General features: G+C 38.2%; 2 protein-coding genes across 15 annotated transcripts in view; one reads left to right on the forward strand and one right to left on the reverse strand.

Moving 5' to 3' along the window:
• Positions 1-19212, reverse strand: part of adgrl1a (adhesion G protein-coupled receptor L1a) — a 253372-nt gene that overhangs the window by 227137 nt on the left and 7023 nt on the right. For 12 of the 14 annotated variants that reach the window (XM_089018138.1, XM_089018147.1, XM_089018146.1 and 9 more), the window contains exons 5-8: positions 17888-18234; positions 15439-15554; positions 12119-12167; positions 4732-4832 (exon numbers count right to left, since the gene is read on the reverse strand). The gene's annotated coding sequence lies outside the window, so the exon portion shown is untranslated. Of the gene's footprint in view, positions 1-4731; positions 4833-12118; positions 12168-12512; positions 12794-15438; positions 15555-17887; positions 18235-19212 lie in introns of those variants that run through there. The other 2 variants (XM_089018139.1, XM_089018140.1) reach the window with 2 other exon arrangements.
• LOC148885490 (adhesion G protein-coupled receptor E5-like) overlaps positions 15575-19212 on the forward strand; it is a 16459-nt gene continuing 12821 nt past the window's right edge. Inside the window, exon 1 of the mRNA XM_089018149.1 lies at positions 15575-17919. Coding sequence (XP_088874275.1) covers positions 17889-17919 — 31 coding nt within the window. The 5' untranslated portion in view covers positions 15575-17888. The remainder of the gene's footprint in view (positions 17920-19212) is intronic.

A 19212-nucleotide genomic window follows, 5' to 3' on the forward strand; every position in this document is an offset into this window, starting at 1 on the left:
TCAGGAGGAATGTCGGTGCCATTTGACTGTCATCGCTGGACAGCTCTGGGGCGATTGCGCTTTGTTGCGGCTGTGATGGGCATCATTTTTACAGCCCCACTTTGTTCAGCGGAAAGGTCTGTGCTGTTGGACAGTCTGCGGTTGGATAGATGCATGGCTTGAGGAGCCCACGATTCGAAGAAAGGAGCGTCAGCGCAGAACGCCGGTGCGGCTTGGAATTGAAGCGGATTTACGTGTGACAGGAGATCTAATACGGTCTCTTTTCATCAATGGGATGCTACAGCTTCATGTTTGTTTTCAACATTTATCTTGTAGCAGACGTGCACATTTCACCATGATGTCCCTGATCCACTGGTGAAAAAGACATTTTGATCCTGTCCTCTTTCATACAGAACTGCTTCATGCAACAAAGAGGGTGCAGAAAGTCCTAAAGATTGAATGACTGTCTGTCTTTGGTGTTGTGTTACATTATTTGTTGTTTTGTTTATTGTTGTTGTTTTGACTTCAAGATGTCGCAGCGAGAGTGACTTCCTTTGCAGCAGGTCCTGCATTTTGTTTTTCTAGGTCTTCCTTTCCCTCTTTCTTCTATCACTTTGATGCTGTGAAATGTAGGTTTCTCCACTGTGAGACTAATAAATGTTCATACAACCCAATACATCATATGGCCTTGTCACCACCCTAGGAAAAAAAAATGCCTAAACAAAAGCCTGTTTCCTAGACGATTTGACGTCCGTAAAGTTGTTTTTGCTCCTTTTGAGGGGGTGTGCGGTCGGATACAAGCACCACTGGAGCTAATATGAAGCTAATGTGTGACGAATGGAGGCAAAGGGCACGGAGGCAAGCGGCATGGCGGCGATGAGAGTCGAGGAGATGAGGGCACGGAAAAATGCCGAGCTGAAGGGTTTTGGAAGAGCAAAATCAGCACTTATGCAAACACTTTAGCACCTCCCCCTCGCAAAAAAAAAAAAAAAAACGCCGCCATCCACGCTGCGGGTTTCGCTGCACGCTGAAAGTCATCCATATCAGGATGTCACACTGGGCAAATTCTTCTCTTGGAAAAGTGACTGGCCATTGTGCTGCGAGGCTATTACATGGCCCAGTAGAGCCCAACTAATAACGGCAAGCGAGTCAACCTACTGGCTTCCCATGCCCGAGTTGGAGCCATTTTAACCAACTACTCATGCTTGTTCACAACTCTCAAGTCAACTGTGGCAATCAACACAAAGTGACGCTGGCCAATAGTTTTTGTATTATCCTCCTTCAGCCATTGTGGGTTGACAAAACTGCTATTAAATCAACAATATATTTGCTTACGCAGCTCGCTACCGTTACAATGTGCTAGCTCTGGCCCGTATGCTCTTGTCACTCGCAGCTCGTGATCAAAGCAGTTTTCACAAACTATGATTGGCTAGTGACTATCCAATTATAATTTGCGAAAACTCTGACATTGTCCAGCCCCTTTTGGGTTGACAACTCGGAATCTCATTGATTAGAGCAACAGTTTGATCGACACATTTGATGCAACAGGACCTGAGTGTCCAGGTAGATTTCTGACCCCGGTAACAAATGATGGCTGAAATGTGATTGGTTAAATGCTTAAATATGAAAACACACATCTGGAAGCAGTGCAACAGGGGAAAAGTAATGAAAGGAATCTGAAAGACTATTCAGAATTATTGAATAATAATTTTCATAGACAAAATATAATTAACATCAGTCCGTGATTCAGATATTTTACAGCAGAGAAGCCTTTGCAGGCCTTGATGGTCCGCCACTGTTCAAAAGTAAGTTTAAAAGAGAAACCAATTGTTGCCACTATGCCAGTTTAATTATGTGTGTGTGCGTGTGCGTGTGCGTGTGTGTGTGTGTGTGTGTGTGTGTGTGTGTGTGTGTGTGTGTGTGTGTGTGTGTGTGTGTGTGTGTGTGTGTGTGTGTGCGTGCTGTTGTGGTGTTTGTTTACTCGTCAGTTTGAAAAGCAGTGGGAGGTTTTCCGGAAGGCTTTCCCCTCGAGATATTTTGTCGTCGTGGCTGAGCACACATCTGTCTCTTGTTCGCAACGCAACTGACAACACAAATTTAAAGCCCAAAACGTTTGTTGCTGGAAAAAAATAAGTTGTGGTGAGAGAGCGGGTGAGATGTTTACTGTTGTCATTGTGAATGGTGCTTATTGTATTTGAAAGTTTGCCTGTGTGCTTTGTCGCTGATTGGATCGATTCCGCAGAGCGACAAGAACCGATAAAGGGAGATGACACGTGAAAAATCATTGTATTTAATCGTCAGCTCGCATCGACTTTTGCGATGTTGTAATTGCGCCGAGCCAAAATGTTTCTTTGATGACGATTCGGATTACATGTATTTGCCATCAGTGCCTATTAACGCTGACTCCTCGAAAATGTGCTTCATTGCTCTCATTGATAGAACACAGCAGAATATAAAATATGTCATTGTTCTTTTTTTCTCCTTTTGTTACTCCTCAATAATTTGACCGGCCACGAGGAAACAATGGAGCAACATAACTACCAATGTTGTTGCACCAACAATATTATCTTCCAGTCAATGCCCTTGGTTCCAGGTGACCTAATAGTATTGCATAATAAATTACACAGCAAGATGATGCATGCGTGTGCACAAAAAAAAAGGTCCTTAAGGGGATTGTAATGCAATGCCATTAGTGTACAGACACACAAGCACCCCTCTGAATGGCCTTCATTGCAAGCAGTGGCGCACTAACTGCAAAGTATCTGAACGGCAATGCATGGAGCAGCCTGCAAGACAAGCCTCAGGGGGTGAAGCGCATTTGAGGCCTTTTTTTTGCCTCTGCACACCCCCCCTGACTCATTTCTCCCTTCATCAACTCAATGACATCCATCTATGGGCCGTGACATTACAGAGAAACACAGCCGAGGAAGGAGAACGCAGAGACGAAAAAAAAAGGGATTTGAGACTGCACGGGCGAGCGAGAGAGATTAAAAGACAAGGGTTAGCGGGGGTTGTTCGGTCTTTAGAATAAGATTGAGAGTTAGAAAGCCAGACGGGGAAGCGAGGGACGTTGCGAGCGACTCCGTCAATGTCACGAGGCGACGTTGAGGTGGCCGTAGACATGGGTGAAGGAGCGGTGAAGCAGCTTTGACGGCAGCGCGCTGGTGTGACGAAGGGGAACCGCTCTCCTTGAGAGAAAAAGCTCAATAATTGAAAAGGAGAGGTGGAAGTGTGGTTAACTCATTTACTGCCTTTCACAAATGTTTTTAGGAATAGATCATTTCCCCATTGTAGGACTATTAATGGCTTTCTGATTCTGAAAATATTTCATAGAGCGCCATTCCCGAATTTGTTCAGGTTTTGGTTTTTTTTCTTGCTTGGGTGCCGATAAAGTGCTGGACATGGTGTCTGGCAATGTTTTTTTTTTCTTATCCACAAGGAGGCAGCATTTCCCTTTTTTCTATGTTAGCACTCTGTTACAGCTCCAGCTGTTGTTAAAGCACTATATAAATCAATATGTATGTATTGTATTTTGTACAGCCACCCCATTTCAAGCTCAGATAACTCCAGACACATATAACTTAGGAATTAACATTTTTTTCTGATAGACGAGATTCTAAGGGTTCTTACGCTGCATTGAATGTTTATGCAGTCCTAAAACACAATATTTGGTGATTCCTGGAATTCGATTGGCAATGGCAAAAACCCTGGCACTGGAGTGGACACATTTTAATAATAATAATACATTTTATTTATAAGCGCCTTTCAAAACTCTCAAGGACACTTTGAGACAGTCATAGGTTTTTGTCCGGATTTTTGGCAGTGAATGAGTGAAAAGTGGGAGAAGCAAGGTGGACTTTTAGGTTTTAACACAGAAGTGTAGTGCGTTTCAAGGGTCTCGTGACATAATGATCACACGCTACTATTAAAGAATACATACAATAAGTCTACACCGCGCTCAAATGTTAAGCTTTTGTGACATAAAAAAATGGGAGCAGGATAAATAATTCAGAAACGTTTTCCACCTGAGTTTCATTGGACCAGAAGATATTTGCTCATATTTTTTTTACAGTCCAATGAAACCAAGGGTTGAACTGAAGGCACGTTTTCATCATGATGTTTCCAATGAAGCACAGCGATTCAAATTATTGCATTTTCCGGTGTATAAGGCACACCCAAAGCCTGTATTGTAGCGCCTTATAATGTGGTGTGCATTATAATTGGATTTGTTTTCTAAATGTGTATATTATAATTGTAAAACTGTTTTCTTTCATTGAAGGTGTGCCTTCTAATCCAGTGCGCCTCACATATGGAAAAAGTTTGAAAAGACAGCATTCATTGGGGGTGCGTCTTGTACTATGGTATGCCTTATACACCGGAAAATACGGTAAATGGGTGGATGACAGAGACGGAGAATGAATCAGAAACATTCAGGAAAAGAGCGAGCAGCAAAATACATTTTATAATCATCCACGATTGCTTCTATTGTCATGGGGCATCATGTATATTTAAATCCATTGCCGTAAATGTGCATTTGCGGGATGGTTTAAAAATGCTACCCCAAAGCAGTCAAGTTGACACATTATAGATACATTAATTTGCATTTGCTGCTCAAACAAATAATCAATAAATACAAATAAATGAATAAACTCCCAAACAAACATTCACATGGAGTGCGTTCATTTCAGTTGACACGCAGTCTAATTGAACTTCTTAGAGAGTTTATTTTTGGAATTGGATTGTTTGACTTACCCGATTGTGGATTTGGTGCAATTGGTAGAAGGCTGAGGATCCGATTCGTCTTGCGCAGCGAGATCGAAGACAGGATGCTCCTTTACTTGTCGTCCTTGTACCTACACGTTGGGATTTTGTCACGTTAGTTTGCACAGTCGAATCTTATTGCACTGGGGCAAGGGTTCATTTATTTCAACAACTTTATCCTTAACTTTCATTCCACTACGCACGCCCAAAGTGCGTGCGTGTGCATCAATTAGTCAATGCGAAGCATTAGTCATCAACCAGCATTGTGTATTTTTTTCCTACATTTGTGATTCCACTGTAGTTAGTTACCGTATTTTCCGGTGTATAAGGCACACCCCATTGAATGTTGCATTTTCATTTTTTTTTTCAATATGTAAGGCGCAATGGACTAAAAGGTGCACCTTCAATGAATGAAAACAGTTTTTTTTAAATATAATATATCAATATATAGGTTTTTCCAAATATAAGGCACACCACATTATAAAGCGCTACAGTAGAGGCTGGAGTTATGTACAACTTCTTCAAAAGGGGGAAATTGAGTCAGTAGCTGCTGAAAGCAGTTGTCCAGACCTGTTGTGGCTCAATATTACTTCACATATAAGGTGCACCTGCGTATAAGGCACACGGTCATATTTTCAAGAAAATCAAGCCTTTTGGGTGTGCCTTATACACCGGAATATACGGTAACAAAGTTAAATCAAGAATTTGAGCCATCACCAACAAATTTTCTTTCCAGGATGTGAGGACTTCTAGTTATAAACAAAACAGTTAAACAAAAATGACCATTAAGTGTATCCTCTTTAAAACCAGGAAAGTAGCCTCTTCAAAAAATGTGGACTGGGAAATACAAATATTGTATTGACAAGTACCTTTTTTTAGACAGGCGAGCTATTCTTTTTTTTTTTTTTCAAATAAATTAGATTAGATTATATTAGATGACCCTTTATTTGTCTCACAGTGGAGAAATTTACATTTCAGAGCAGCAAAAAAACAAAATACAGGATCTGCTGTAAAGGCAGCCACTCTTGCGGCACCATCTTGAAGCAAAAAAAACTACATAACAAATAATGTGACACAACACAAAAGACAGTCATTCAATCTTAAGCATTTTCCGCAAATCAAATCTTGCGGCTTCATATGATGGATTGTCCACAATGATAGTCTCCCCCCCCCCCCAAGTCAAAACACCAAATTGTACTCTTTTAGTGTGGCCAGTGTATGGTTTATTCTATTATTCAGCCAGCAGAATTGTATGCTGCAGCTTTAGCTAAATGAACTTAATTTAGCCTTTCTGGAAAAAAAGGTAATGCCACTAAGATAACTCGAAACGAGGGGAAAAATGATGAGTCATTAATTTAGAGATTTTACTACAAGATCAGTGCTTGTTTAGCAGGGTACTGGAAAAAAAAAATTAAAAGGGGTCACGGTGAGTATCGCTGTGAAAAGAGGCCACAAATTAAAGTTCTTTCCAATGCTCAGCGTCTTTCTAGGCGCAAAAAAAAACAATTCTATTGTCAAAGATTTAAGAATGTGAAAATATTGGCAAGTGGGTTAACAATAATAGCCGCTGAGCTAATTACAAGATGACTTCAATTAAGCATTAAGCAACAAGTTAATCTCCGTCATTTCTCCAAACTCTAATTTGAGTGCAATATTCATTTATGTGAGGAATGGTATTCATTTTACACACAAATACACCCACACACAAAATTATATTCACTAAAGTGCCACTTGATAGTCATGGATTTGTTGTTTGAAGGGACTGCAGCGCATCCTGCTGGTGGGAAAAAAAAAATCAACAACAAGCCTCAGCAGAAATTCCACCTGAAAATGGCATCTAGCAGTGCATAAAAGCATCCAAACCATTTTAATATAAACGAGAAATTTGGGTTGGGGGGTAAATCTCTTAAAGGCAACATGGAGAAAGTTCTAAATGACTTGTGGCCAAAAATGTTACTCAAGTGAGACTACTGTAACTTTACCGTCAACTTAAAGTAAAAGCCCATGTGCTATCAAATTACTTCAGTATTAGTACACAATGCCAGACACTACAAACACCCTTGCGGAGTATCAGTCACAAAATCCTGTCATGGCACGGCTGCAAAAAAATAAATACAATAAAAAAAGCCAAGTCCGGCTCTCCCTGAGATCCATCCAGAAATATTGCAATTATTCATACACCCCCAAAACTAAATGAAGCCCGCATAACATTTATTCCGTACACGCTTACAAATGACGGCAATCAATTTCAAGTGTCTTTCAAAACAATATGAAGTACATCAGTCTGTGATTATTAACTTAGTGGTGTTGAACGGGTCCAGAGGGGGCTCACTTTTAGACAAATGGGCTTTCTGGAATCCACATTAGGCGGCGGGATCATTGCGTTGCCATGTGGGAGCGATGGCGCAGTTAGCGCTTTGTTCTATCTTCAAATATCGCCTCGACAGTCAAAAACAAAATGTATAATAACAAAAAACATTACCGCTATCGATTTCTGTTTTTTTTTTAATGCTCTAATTATGTACTTAATACAGAACATGGGAAGGACATTAATAAGATTGTTCATGGCACCATCCTTCAAACATGATGTATCAAATAGATGTTATAAAGCATAAACTTTATTAGATTGATCCAGAAGGGCTCGTTAGTACATGGAGAAATGTTTGCGCAAATTCAATGCAGTGCCATAAACCTGCAAGTTGTACATTATACTGATGGGGCATTTGGAAGATGACTGAATGAAAGAAGATTGTTACGATGATGCTAGTAAAGGCCTGACAATCGCCGGACTTAACATTAGGAACACCTGATGAAGCGTGTACAAGATCTGTTTGTTTTTAAACATTTGTTTCGGTACTCTTTTTGTACTTGCATGCATATGTTTAATTTTGTGTAATTCATTTAAAATATGAACTTCTAGAACATTACTTGATTATATTTGTTTGGAATTCAGTGAACACATAGGGGAGGACATTAAAGGACAACTGACACCATTTTGTTGTTTCCTAACTGACATTTTATAGCACAGGTGTCAAAGTCAAGGCCCGCGGGCCAAATCCGGCCCTCCACATCATTTTTTTCGGCCCGCGAAAGCAAGTCAAACTTGTTAAATTCCATGATGATTGCTAAAATCGGAGCCAAAATTTCATATTTTTGGATGTCGACCACAATAAAAGTCATTATTCTTGACTTCAGATTTGAAAACGAGTTATTCATTAATTTGCTGTGTGCTCTATATGTAATATTTGAAGGGATTTAAACATTCTAATGGGTTCCCCAAATTCATAACGGCCCTCGAGATACAATGTGGCCCACGGCAAAAAATGACTTTGACACCCCTGTTTTATAGCATCTAAAATACCCAAAACAAGCAGGCTGATATTTTTAGTCAAATGCAAAACACCAATAAAAATTTGTTAAAGTGTCCCAAAACTACTTCAAAATGACGTCGGAGATGCAGAGTTTCAGAAGGTCCCGCCCCCTCGTTCGTGACATCACGCCAGGACATCTCTCCTTGCTCTAGAATCAAAACAATGGCTTCAGAGTCGGAGATGCTTTCTTGTTACTCATCCAGTTATGAATATGATTCAAATAGTTCTGAAGAGGAAAGCAGAAATGTTTGCAATCGATTAAAGAAGTACTTGCGTATCAATTCGAGCCGTCAGACCTTCAATGTAGCGTCCCAGAAAATGCACACGATGGCGCCCAAGCGCCGTTGCAAATGGGCTGGTTTGTCTGCTGTATGCTAATTTTTTTTAGATACACTTGTGCCTATCTGTAAAGTTATGATTTAAATTGGAATAGCTTTGCCAAGGTGAATCCCGTGTTGGCCAATTTCTGCTTTGTCTACCTACTTTATATTTCAGGGCGCCATGGTTCAGTCAGACTGGCTTTCAGTTTTTTTTTTTTTTTTTTTTTTTTTTTCGTTTCCGCATTACAGATGACCGGTTGAGGGAACGGGAGGGTGGGACCTTTGGCCCAATTGCCCAAGGCCAAGCAAAGTTCTCCATGTGGATGAAAGCTCCAGCAGAGCAGCACTTTCTCCGCGCAGAGGCTTTGAGCACCGCAGTCAGGTAAAAAGTTGTGTGAGGGAAGATTTTCTACCAAACATCCAAATCCCAGGCGTGACTGTGGAGCCGTGTTCAGAGAGACATCCATCAAACATGGCACCAACTTGCCCCTTACTTTTTTGCATTTTATTAACTCTAAAATTCTTTTCATTGGAAATCGTGGAAATGGTCATAAATCAATTTTGATGGTTAAACTGTGACCATGCTACAATTTGTATGAACCATACTGGCAGTACTGTTAAAAAAATTCACTGGACTAACATAAAATACAAAATATAAAATAGAATGAAACAAATAAAAATAAACAAATACATCAATAAAATAAATTAATTACAACTAAAAATGAATTAAAAATTAAAGAAATTACAACATTAGAAATTAATGATATAATTTATAATATAAAAATATATTATAATATAAAAAATAATTAGAAAATAAAAAAATATATAATGAACAAATTAAAAAATAAACAATTAAAAATGTTTAAAAACAATTAAAAAATAAAATATAATAAAATAAATATAAAAATGAAATAAAAAATAAAATATAAAAATATAAAAATAAACAACAAAAATCTAATGTGAAATTTTCAAAAATAACAAAAACATGAAAAAATAAAATACAAAATATTAAATAAAATAAATGAGCAATTGTTAATAAGACAAAAACAAACTCTGCACTCCCATAATCTTGTCTCCTCCCATTAACGTTTTATTATTGTTGTTGACAAATGAAAATGGACCGACTGCTCGGCTCCCACAACCTGAGCTCCGCATTTCTTCACCGTGAGGGTCAGCACCCACAAGGCTCGCGTTACATCAAAAATAAACCTTTCCACTCTGACATTACACATACTTCCGGGCAAGCAGGATACTGAGCTTTCTCCGGTGTACAAAAACACTTTCACGTTATTTGATCAAGGTAGAGATTGAGAAAACATAAACTGGCTTCACCGATGATTTTGGCCTTCTCTCGTTTGACAGCTCAGTTTATATGATGCTACATGTGGTCAGTGGCTTCGAAGAAAGACCAAATATGAGCCTTACTTAACATTTTAGCAAGCAAGCGGTATGAGGAAGTACACAAAAATAAGTAGAGGACTTGTACTGAGTGAAGTCTCACAATAACTGTTGACAGATTTTTTTTTCTCGAAAATTTGAATCAAAATCACCCTCTTCGGTGCTCATCCGTATTGCACATCGGTCTTTATCTGCGACTGTATCTTCTCAGCGGACATCATTATTTAGAACGGTATGAATAAGCTGTTTACAATCATTTAATTGAATCCAACTTTAGCGGACCTTAAAATGTTTATTCCAGAGAGATATGGGAGACTAATGCAATGCAACTACGTATGTTATTTCTGCAAACATAAAATATATTCCATCATTTTGCCTTAAGCCGCCTCCTGGCTTATCCTGCATGTGGACTGGTACATCGTGTTCAGAATGTTTGGGTCAGCATTTTATGGAGTTTTATTTGAAATGTTAAAAAAAAAAAATCTTGCTACATTTGCTGAGCTGGTGCTTTTAGATTAATTTCCAGTTTGTTGTTTCACATTGCACTTGATGACAATACAATGTATTTTTCTCGATCCCGGAAATACGCGACTGACTCCTTTAGTCTGCCAAATTTAATTCATGCAAAGTGAATACAAAATGTGACTGAAGAAGCCAATAATTTTTTTGGGTGTGTGAGTGGGTCGGGGGGCGGGGCATCTACTGCATACAGTTGAAAGGGTGACCATGGAAGTCACAATTCTCAGAAGATGTAGAACCAAATTTGACCACTAGCAGGTGCTCTTGCTTTCTTTATGGCTAAATTTTGTGCCATATTGAAGATAAAATCACCAATCTCGATACTGTATTTGTGTTTTCTTGAATTGAGTTAGTGCAAATTATGTTTCTGTGATGTAAGAATTTATGATAAAAGTGAAATACAATGAGCAAAAAGGAATTGTTACATCCATGAAAAGGTTAAAAGGCTGGATATAAGATCAATTCAAGTATGGTATATATTTGCTTTAATGATTGTGTAAACCACAAATCATTACTCATATCGTCAATACATTTTCAAATGGTGCATTTAAGATTCGGGAGTGTTCGAATAAGAAGTAAATTAATAACTTGAACTGATCAGTGATGAGAAAATGATGCATAATCACTCAAGTTTTTTTTTACATTTTATTATGCATTTTAAAAATAGATAAGTATAAAATATTTCTACTAAAAATAAGCATGGATTGTGAAAATCATTTTTTGTGTAGATGAAATGTGCATAATTATTGATTTTAATGTGCTTAGATGGTATGTAATTTAAAAAAATAAATACAGTAAATCCAAAAGTAATGTAATTCAATTAATGTATCCTTTTACAATGTTTACATTTTTACATTTTAAACAGGAAGTATGTGTTTTTATTAAATATATGTAATGAGTAAATTCTAAAAGAATAAGTAGCTTATGACACTGTCAGGCAGCCTAAGATGAAGCAAAAGTGATTTTTGCAAAACAATATTTACTTTGGTTACATAAGCAATATGAGACACTTCCTCACTGTTATGAGTGTGACAATAAGCCAAAGTCATTTCCTCTGAGAACATTGCACTGAGGAGGCCAATAAAACAAATGTCTCACACAGAGCAACAATATACTTCAAATGTATTTTGGCACATGATATAAAAAGGTTCAGCTCGACTGTGTAAGCGTGGAAAGACGAAATCAGCACAGTAGCCATGCTGTGCTCTAAAGGACAATTTATTCTTAACAAAATTAAGGAAATGTCATTTTGCACATATTGTAAGAAGGTAAGCACACTGCATACTCTTGCAAGGCAAACACATCTGAATATAAGGGTCACTGTGACTGTGTCCATAATCTGTGAAGCCCATTGGCATTTTTATTTATTTACTTATTGACTTACTTATTCATTTATTGATTTGTTTGTTTCTTTTTACAATTTTCAAAATGTGGAATAAACTGTATAGAGCCTACAACCACTCGTTACAGTATTATAATGGCCCTGAAAGTAATCCAGGAGAAATGTGACCATAGATATACATTTTCAATTAATGTATTGAAGAAATGGGAACAACAAAAAGAATCACCTGATAGATTGACACCTGACCACTCAACACATTGATTGCCGAACCTGAACTAGCAGCACCCAACCTGTGCCTCATATGCACATTTTATATTAGCATTGTTGTTTATAAATGCAAAACTACACTGTATATTTTTATGCAATTACTTGATTAAACTACTCAACAGCTAAACCCCTAATTTGAAAGCCCCTTGACAGGTACCTACCAGATTATGCAGGTGGCAGTCAAGTATCAGTCCTCAAACCAGGTGGGCACTTTATGGGAAGTAGAAAAGCAGAAAATATTACTCCAAATAGTACGTGAAAGATAGATAAAACAACGTCATTCATATATAGGTGGTCTGCTTAATTCTTAATTCTGCACTCGACAACTAATGCTGTCAAGAGAAGCACAAGAAAGACATAATAATAAACATTTTCACGTCAACCGTCTAACGTTTAATCACTTTCTCATCTAGCTCCACTTATTTTTACGGTTGATTAAATTATTCATTGCACGGATGTTGTAAAAAAAACGGACTACGAGTTAAACAAAATCGATCATTCCCTGCAGGTGTGTTAATTCAACGAAATGTGTCAAACAAAAAAAGGTTTACGTACGGGTTGAGCATTGACGAGATTAATGCCAGGAATACTTTGACCCGACAAAACTTAATCGTGCTGAAAGGACAACTTTCTAAAAGGGGGATAAAAGATGAGCGAGCGACTTGGCCGAGCCTCACTTTGTATTAGCGCAAAGGATTAAAGGAAGTAAAACGGAAAGGAAGAAAAATCCACAATAAAACCGGAAATGAACTGAAATATAAAAATGCACTCGAATTACAAAATTAATTTGAATAAAGAGCAAGTTGGATAAATGATGGATGGATGGATGGATGGATGGATGGATGGATGGATGGATGGATGGATGGATGGATGGATGGATGGATGGAGAGAGAGAGAGAGAGAGAGAGAGAGAGAGAGAGAGAGAGAGAGAGAGAGAGAGAGAGACAGACATACAGAGTCTGACATAGATAGATAGATAGATAGATAGATAGATAGATAGATAGATAGATAGATAGATAGATAGATAGATAGATAGATAGATAGATAGATAGATAGATAGATAGATAGATAGATAGATAGATAGATAGATAGATAGATAGATAGATAGATAGAAAATGTTTTGTTGACATTTTTGCTTCATAGTTTAAGTAGATTAAAGTATTATTTTAAAAAAAGTACAAATGTGGAGTTTTAGAGTGAAAGTCTATTTTACGGCTCTAATATATTTAAACAAGTACATTGGAAAGATGTAACACCTCTTTTTTTTGTTGATTTAGGTACCATTTTCTGTGGGTCGGCTGTTCACTAAATGTGTGAAACATGGCACAGTGGAGAATTTTAGATAAGATTTCTCTTTTGAGGATAAGTGAAAATGTATTTTGGCGCCGCCAGTCTGAAAATAAATGTGCCCGAAGACCTCGGACGTCAGACGAGAGACTTTTCAGTCTCCATCCTGAGCTGTTTTCTGCCTAGTGTTTGTCAGGAAGTTGTTGAGACAGCTGGACTTGCACAGCGGTCCCTCCTCATTGTTTGAGAATTCTGAAACAAGGCAGAGCCGATACAAAACAGTCCAAAATGTTGTAAGCGCTCCATCTCTCTGTATGTGCAGGAAAAGGGTGGTGAGATAACAGGATACGCCCACGAACGGTTGCTTAGGTACACAATCTGATATGATCGTCTTTTATTGGAGAGCTTTATATTCAAAGGAAATATAAAATTTACAGTACTAATACTTTCATTCAAAACTTTGTAAAGCCAACCAAAAAGTAATTGCATTATACACTCTCGAACATAATTTTACCGGATTCACATTTTTTGATCATTTGGACATTGTCCGGCACTCCAAATGGCCTTACCGTCATATCTTCCTTTTTCACATTTCAAAAGATGAAAATTGTAAAAAAAAAAATAATAAAAAATAATAATAATAATATATATATATATATATATATATATATATATATATATATATATATATATATATATATATATATATATATATATATATATATATATATATATATATATATATTGTGGTTTGGATTCATTAGAAGCAACCTCGATAAGTACCATATTTTCCGGCGTATAAGGTGCACCGGGATATAAAGGCACCCCCAATGAATGGTGTATTTTCAAACTTTTTCCATATATAAGACGCCCCTTCAGGGAATAAAAAACGTTTTCCAAGTGTAATATATGAATATTTAAAAGTTTTCCATATATAAGGCACACCACATTGTAAGGCACTACAGTAGAGGCTGGGGTTACGCACGACTTCTTCAATGGGGGAAAATGGAGTCATGGCTGCTGACAGTAGTTGCACGACCAGTTGCGGCTCATGATAACTTCACATTTATGGCACACTTAGATATAAGGCGCAGGGTAATCTTTTGAAGAAAATCAAGGCTTTTAGGTGCGCCTCATACACCGGAAAATACGGTAACTCTTATTTAACTCATTCACTGCCAGACATGTGCAAAAATGTGTCCAGTCCAGTGCCAGTTTTTGTCATTGTCACTCGAATTCCAGGACCCACCGAATATTGAGTTTTTGGACTGCATATACATTCAATATAACGTTAGAAACCTTAGCCTCTCTTATTTTGTCAGAAAAAAAAGAGTTTATTCCTAAATTATATGGGTCTGGGGTTATATGAGCTTGAAATGAGGGTGGCTTTCCAAAATATAATACAATACATATATATTGGTTTATATAGCGCTTTAACAACAGCTGAACCTGTAACAAAGCGTTAACATGAAAAAAAAGAATGCTGAAAAAAAAGCTGCCCCTTGTGGAAGAGAAAACACATTGCCAGAGGCCTTGGCCTGCGCTTTATCGGCACACAAGCATGAAAAAATAAAACCAAAAAACTAATTCAGGAATGGCACTCTACGTGATATTTTCAATTCCCGAATAAATTTGTGAATGAGTTAAATAGGAAACTAAAAATGTTTCAATCAAATGTGGGAACTCTGTACAAAAAGAGTTGGAAGGTTTGTTTTTGGTCAAAAATGTACACAATTACTCCTTGTCATTTTCCAGACCCCAACAAAGCATTCTTGCTGTAATTCTGACATCTCAACAAGCCTCCTACTTCTTCAGGGTAATGTTTGCATCAACACCATTTGTAGGAGCCTTGCCCCCATCCGCTTCCAGAAGAACCGCAGTCTATCAATTTCACACCTAAAACGACCGACCGGCCAGCTCGGTGGGTTAGCGTCTGGACAGAGTCATGGCCTCCAAATGGCCCTGTCACTCTGCGCTCGAGTTGAGAAAAGATGCAGGGCGGGTATGTTATTTAGTGTTCTCTATGTGGACAATAAAATGCCTGCAAATAGTCATTGAGTGTTGCGCTGTCTTTAAGAAGTATCCTTGGAAAATTCTCGCAAGAAAGTAGAAATGGAGAAGTTGAAAAATGTTATGTCCCCGCTTTTGTCTTCGAATGTTTCCAATTTTGCAATCAAGCAACAGAAATGCTCACGTGGTAGATCCTATCCCTGGCTAATTTATCTTCTTTGATCCTCATTACTGCAGGACACCGGTGTCAAACTCAAGGACTGGGGACCATATCCGGCTCACCGCTTCATTTGATGTGGCCTGTGAAAGAAAATTATCTGTCAAATCACACGATCCTTGGACCAAAATGTTAAATTGTCATGTGTCAAAAAATGAACCTTAAGACTTTGCAGTAAATTTGTTACCCAGTTTACAACCACTATAGATGCTCCCCTACTTTGAAACATTCGAATTACGAACAATGGTACATACGAACATTTTTTACGGGTATGTTGAAAAATGTTGGGGCAGATTGCGCGCGATTTTTCTGAGTAGCGCTTCTTTCCGCCGCTAGTACCAATGTGGGCCGCTTTTAGAGCTCTCTCTCTCTAACATATGTAATATTCTCTCCAGTTGTACATGTAAATTGCTTTATAGAGCATATATTTTATTTTAAATGTTTCTTTTTCAGTACAAATCAATGCATGTTACTCATACAAGCCTTAAAGGACAACCGACATCTCCGGACAAGTTGTGTCCATAATTTGTAAAATGGCTTCAAATGACTTCTACTGAGCTTATTTTAATAAGATTCCACCGCATATAGCTATATTTTACGTTTTAAGACTCGCTCTGAATATTCAGGAAGTCTTGTTTTTGAGTTGGTGACGAGTCCGTACGTGACGTCATGAAAGGACCGCCCCCTGACCGTAAAAAATACGCATTGTAGCATCCTTCCATCACATCAATGTATTTTGCTGTACATGTTTGGTCTGAGAACCGTGTTGCACCCAAAAGCCGACAGAAGAGTGAGTCCAAGCTCCATGTAAGGAATTTATCAGCCTGTGGAAGTGGAGGTGGCCACTGGAGGTCGCCATTTTGTGCCTCTTTTCTGGTGATCCATTGTTGCCCCAATGTTGCCTCAAAATGGCATGGAATAAATTCTTAATCGATTGCAAACATGTATGCTTTCCTCTTCTGAACTATTTGAATCATATTCATAACTGGATGTGTAACAAGAAAGCATATTCTCCGAATCTGAAGCCATTGTTTGGATTCTCCAGCAATGCAAGACGTCTTGGCGTGACGTCACGAACTGGGGGCGGGACTTTCTGAAAATGCTCAATTCACAGCTCAATTTTTTTGCAGATTTTGGACACTTTAAGTCATTTTTATTGGTGTTTTGCATTTGACTAAAAATATCATACTGCATGTTTTGGGTGTTTTAGATGATCTAAAACGTTTTTCTGATGTCAGTTAAAAAACAAAAAAGTGACGTCGGTTGTCCTTTAAACATACTTATATAAACCTGAAACATACTTATATAAGCTATAAACATACATTCCAGACAAAATATAGCACTGAAGCAACTTACAAACAAATTCACCTTACGAACGACTGTTCGGCACGTATCTCGTTCGTAAGTTGGGGAACGACTGTAACATCATGTTTCAGGTTGTGACTTATGGGTGGCACTGTAGGGCACTGCATGTAGCTGCACAGGTGTGGGTTGTTTTAATCAACAGTAGTTAAAATGAATCGCGACAAGACCATTCAGTGTGGGGTCATTGTTTGTTTCACCCTGTCAGGTTTGTTTTGTCTTGTCATGTGTTACCCGTGGTTTTGTTTGCTACTTTGGACCTTTTTGTTCTGATGACTTTGTTGTTTGAGATTTTGTTCCTGTTGACTTTATTTAATACAATTTGTCATATACACCCTTCTCCTCCCTCCTGCCTGCTTTTTTGGGGTTCACCCCCACTACCACCTTGCAAATCGTGAAAAATATTTGAACAAATTATCATATCATAAAATAAGGCGATGATGCGATTAAACATTTATTAATTTTCATTGTCATAGTGCACAGCTACTGAACATTTTAATCTGAATTTGACTTCTTCCACTAATGTCCCCAAAGTCACCTTTGTGGGTTTGGGGGTGGGGGGGGGGTAATTTTAGATTAAAATATATTCCATGGAGAATCCAAATGAGAAAATATGAGGAAAATAAAAGAAGGGAAGTTCATACATTCACCGCCATTGTTTCAATGTCTGACTTTGTCGCAATCAGAAGCAGAAACCATTTATATGTCATCGCCATAGTTCGTCGTGTCTCGGTAATAATGCTGCCAGCGGGAGGGCGAAGCATCAAAATGGGCCACATAAAACAATGACAGGTCAGAGTCCAAACAGCACATGACCCCCCCCCCCCTCCGACAACTACCATCTAGAAGGAAGTGAGAGGCTGATGTGATGATGTGTACAAATGCAACAAAAAAAAAAATACATGCATCACATACACTCACACACCCCTACGTTTTCACTCCACCCATACATGTGGGTAGAAGCACTGCCTCGGTTTTTTATGTCCGAGTCGGAAACTCAGAAGTTGTTTCTGAAGAGAAAGAAGAGAAGTTGAGACTGTCTTTTTCTGGTTACCATGGTAGGCTGGATTAAACTTCTGCTTCTGGGTGAGCCAAATTTGTTCTCTTGCACAGACGTTTCCACGGAAAATTGTCTGCCGTTCCTTTTCACAGCAGCTTCAGCAATGATATCAACATTTAAAATAGAATTGTTCACGTCTGTGGGGGAAAAAAAAAACATTCATTTTCTCCGGAATCCTTGATTACAACTCAAAGAATTAACCACATTACAATCAGACAAATAGCTTTGTTTTTACTTATCTTCCACTGCGCGTTTATCCCGGTGATCATTGCTTTTCTTAATGACCGACTTGGCGTCATCATTTGGTTTTACTGCCTCATAATGGGACCTGCAAAGTCTACCTGGATGAAAGTGTTGGGATACATACATTGAAAACAAACTGACAAAATTAATCCACTTTGCTTGCATTTGACCATAATACATTTTCTAATGTATATTTGGCAAAGACTGTTATGGTGTAATGGTCTTTGTTAAATAGATTGGAAAATATGTTTGTGGTCTGATAGAACTGAATGTTTGTTCAAGATGTCTGTGAATTCATCTCATAGGTGTTTTGATTGGTATTTCTGCAACATACATCATAGTCTGATGTGCAGTAGGAATTTACACAGACAGTCAACACATGATGGCCGAAGTCCAGAATTGAACCCCAAACTGTTATTCGCTGTGTTCCCCCATAACTTTGAGGACAACTAATAGTGACAGAGCCAGCTGTAAAACAAACGAAAAGGAAGTGGGAGGAGGTGTGACTCTGCTTTCCATCCAACAACTCACTATCTCATCTACACAACTAAGAGAGATGACTCTCTGTTCTACTTTAAAAAAGAGCTTTATAGGCTATGACCTCATCGCATGCAGAATCGGCCTGATAGCAGCTGCAACCCCACGGGGGAATAACAAATCTTTTTTTTCATGCAGAAAGTAACAAGGCAAAGCCCTACAAAAATATTATGACATCATATCATCTGCAAACAAAGGCAAATGGGGTAGCCCGTCAAACATTTCTTGCAATCACAACAATGACAAAAGATGTATTGTTAAATTAAACAATCACTTCTTGTATCAGAAATCCATATTAGCTACAGTGTGTTATTTTACAACTGTACCGAAATTTCAGAAAGTGTTTGAATTATAGCTGGCGTTTTAACATTCAAACCACATTTGTAAATATTTCCACAAAGTCAACATGGATGTTTAAGCAGGCCTTCTTCTTTTGAGGGTGAGTGTGGCTTCATTTTATGGAGAAAAGGCGCCATAATTGACCTTCTTCTCCCCGTCTGCGGATATGTGATGTTCGTCTGTTGTGCTTTTGATAACAG

The sequence above is a fragment of the Hippocampus bargibanti genome, linkage group LG17, assembly GCF_051943395.1.
Source record: "Hippocampus bargibanti isolate YZ-2025 linkage group LG17, ASM5194339v1, whole genome shotgun sequence".
Taxonomy (NCBI): domain Eukaryota; kingdom Metazoa; phylum Chordata; class Actinopteri; order Syngnathiformes; family Syngnathidae; genus Hippocampus; species Hippocampus bargibanti.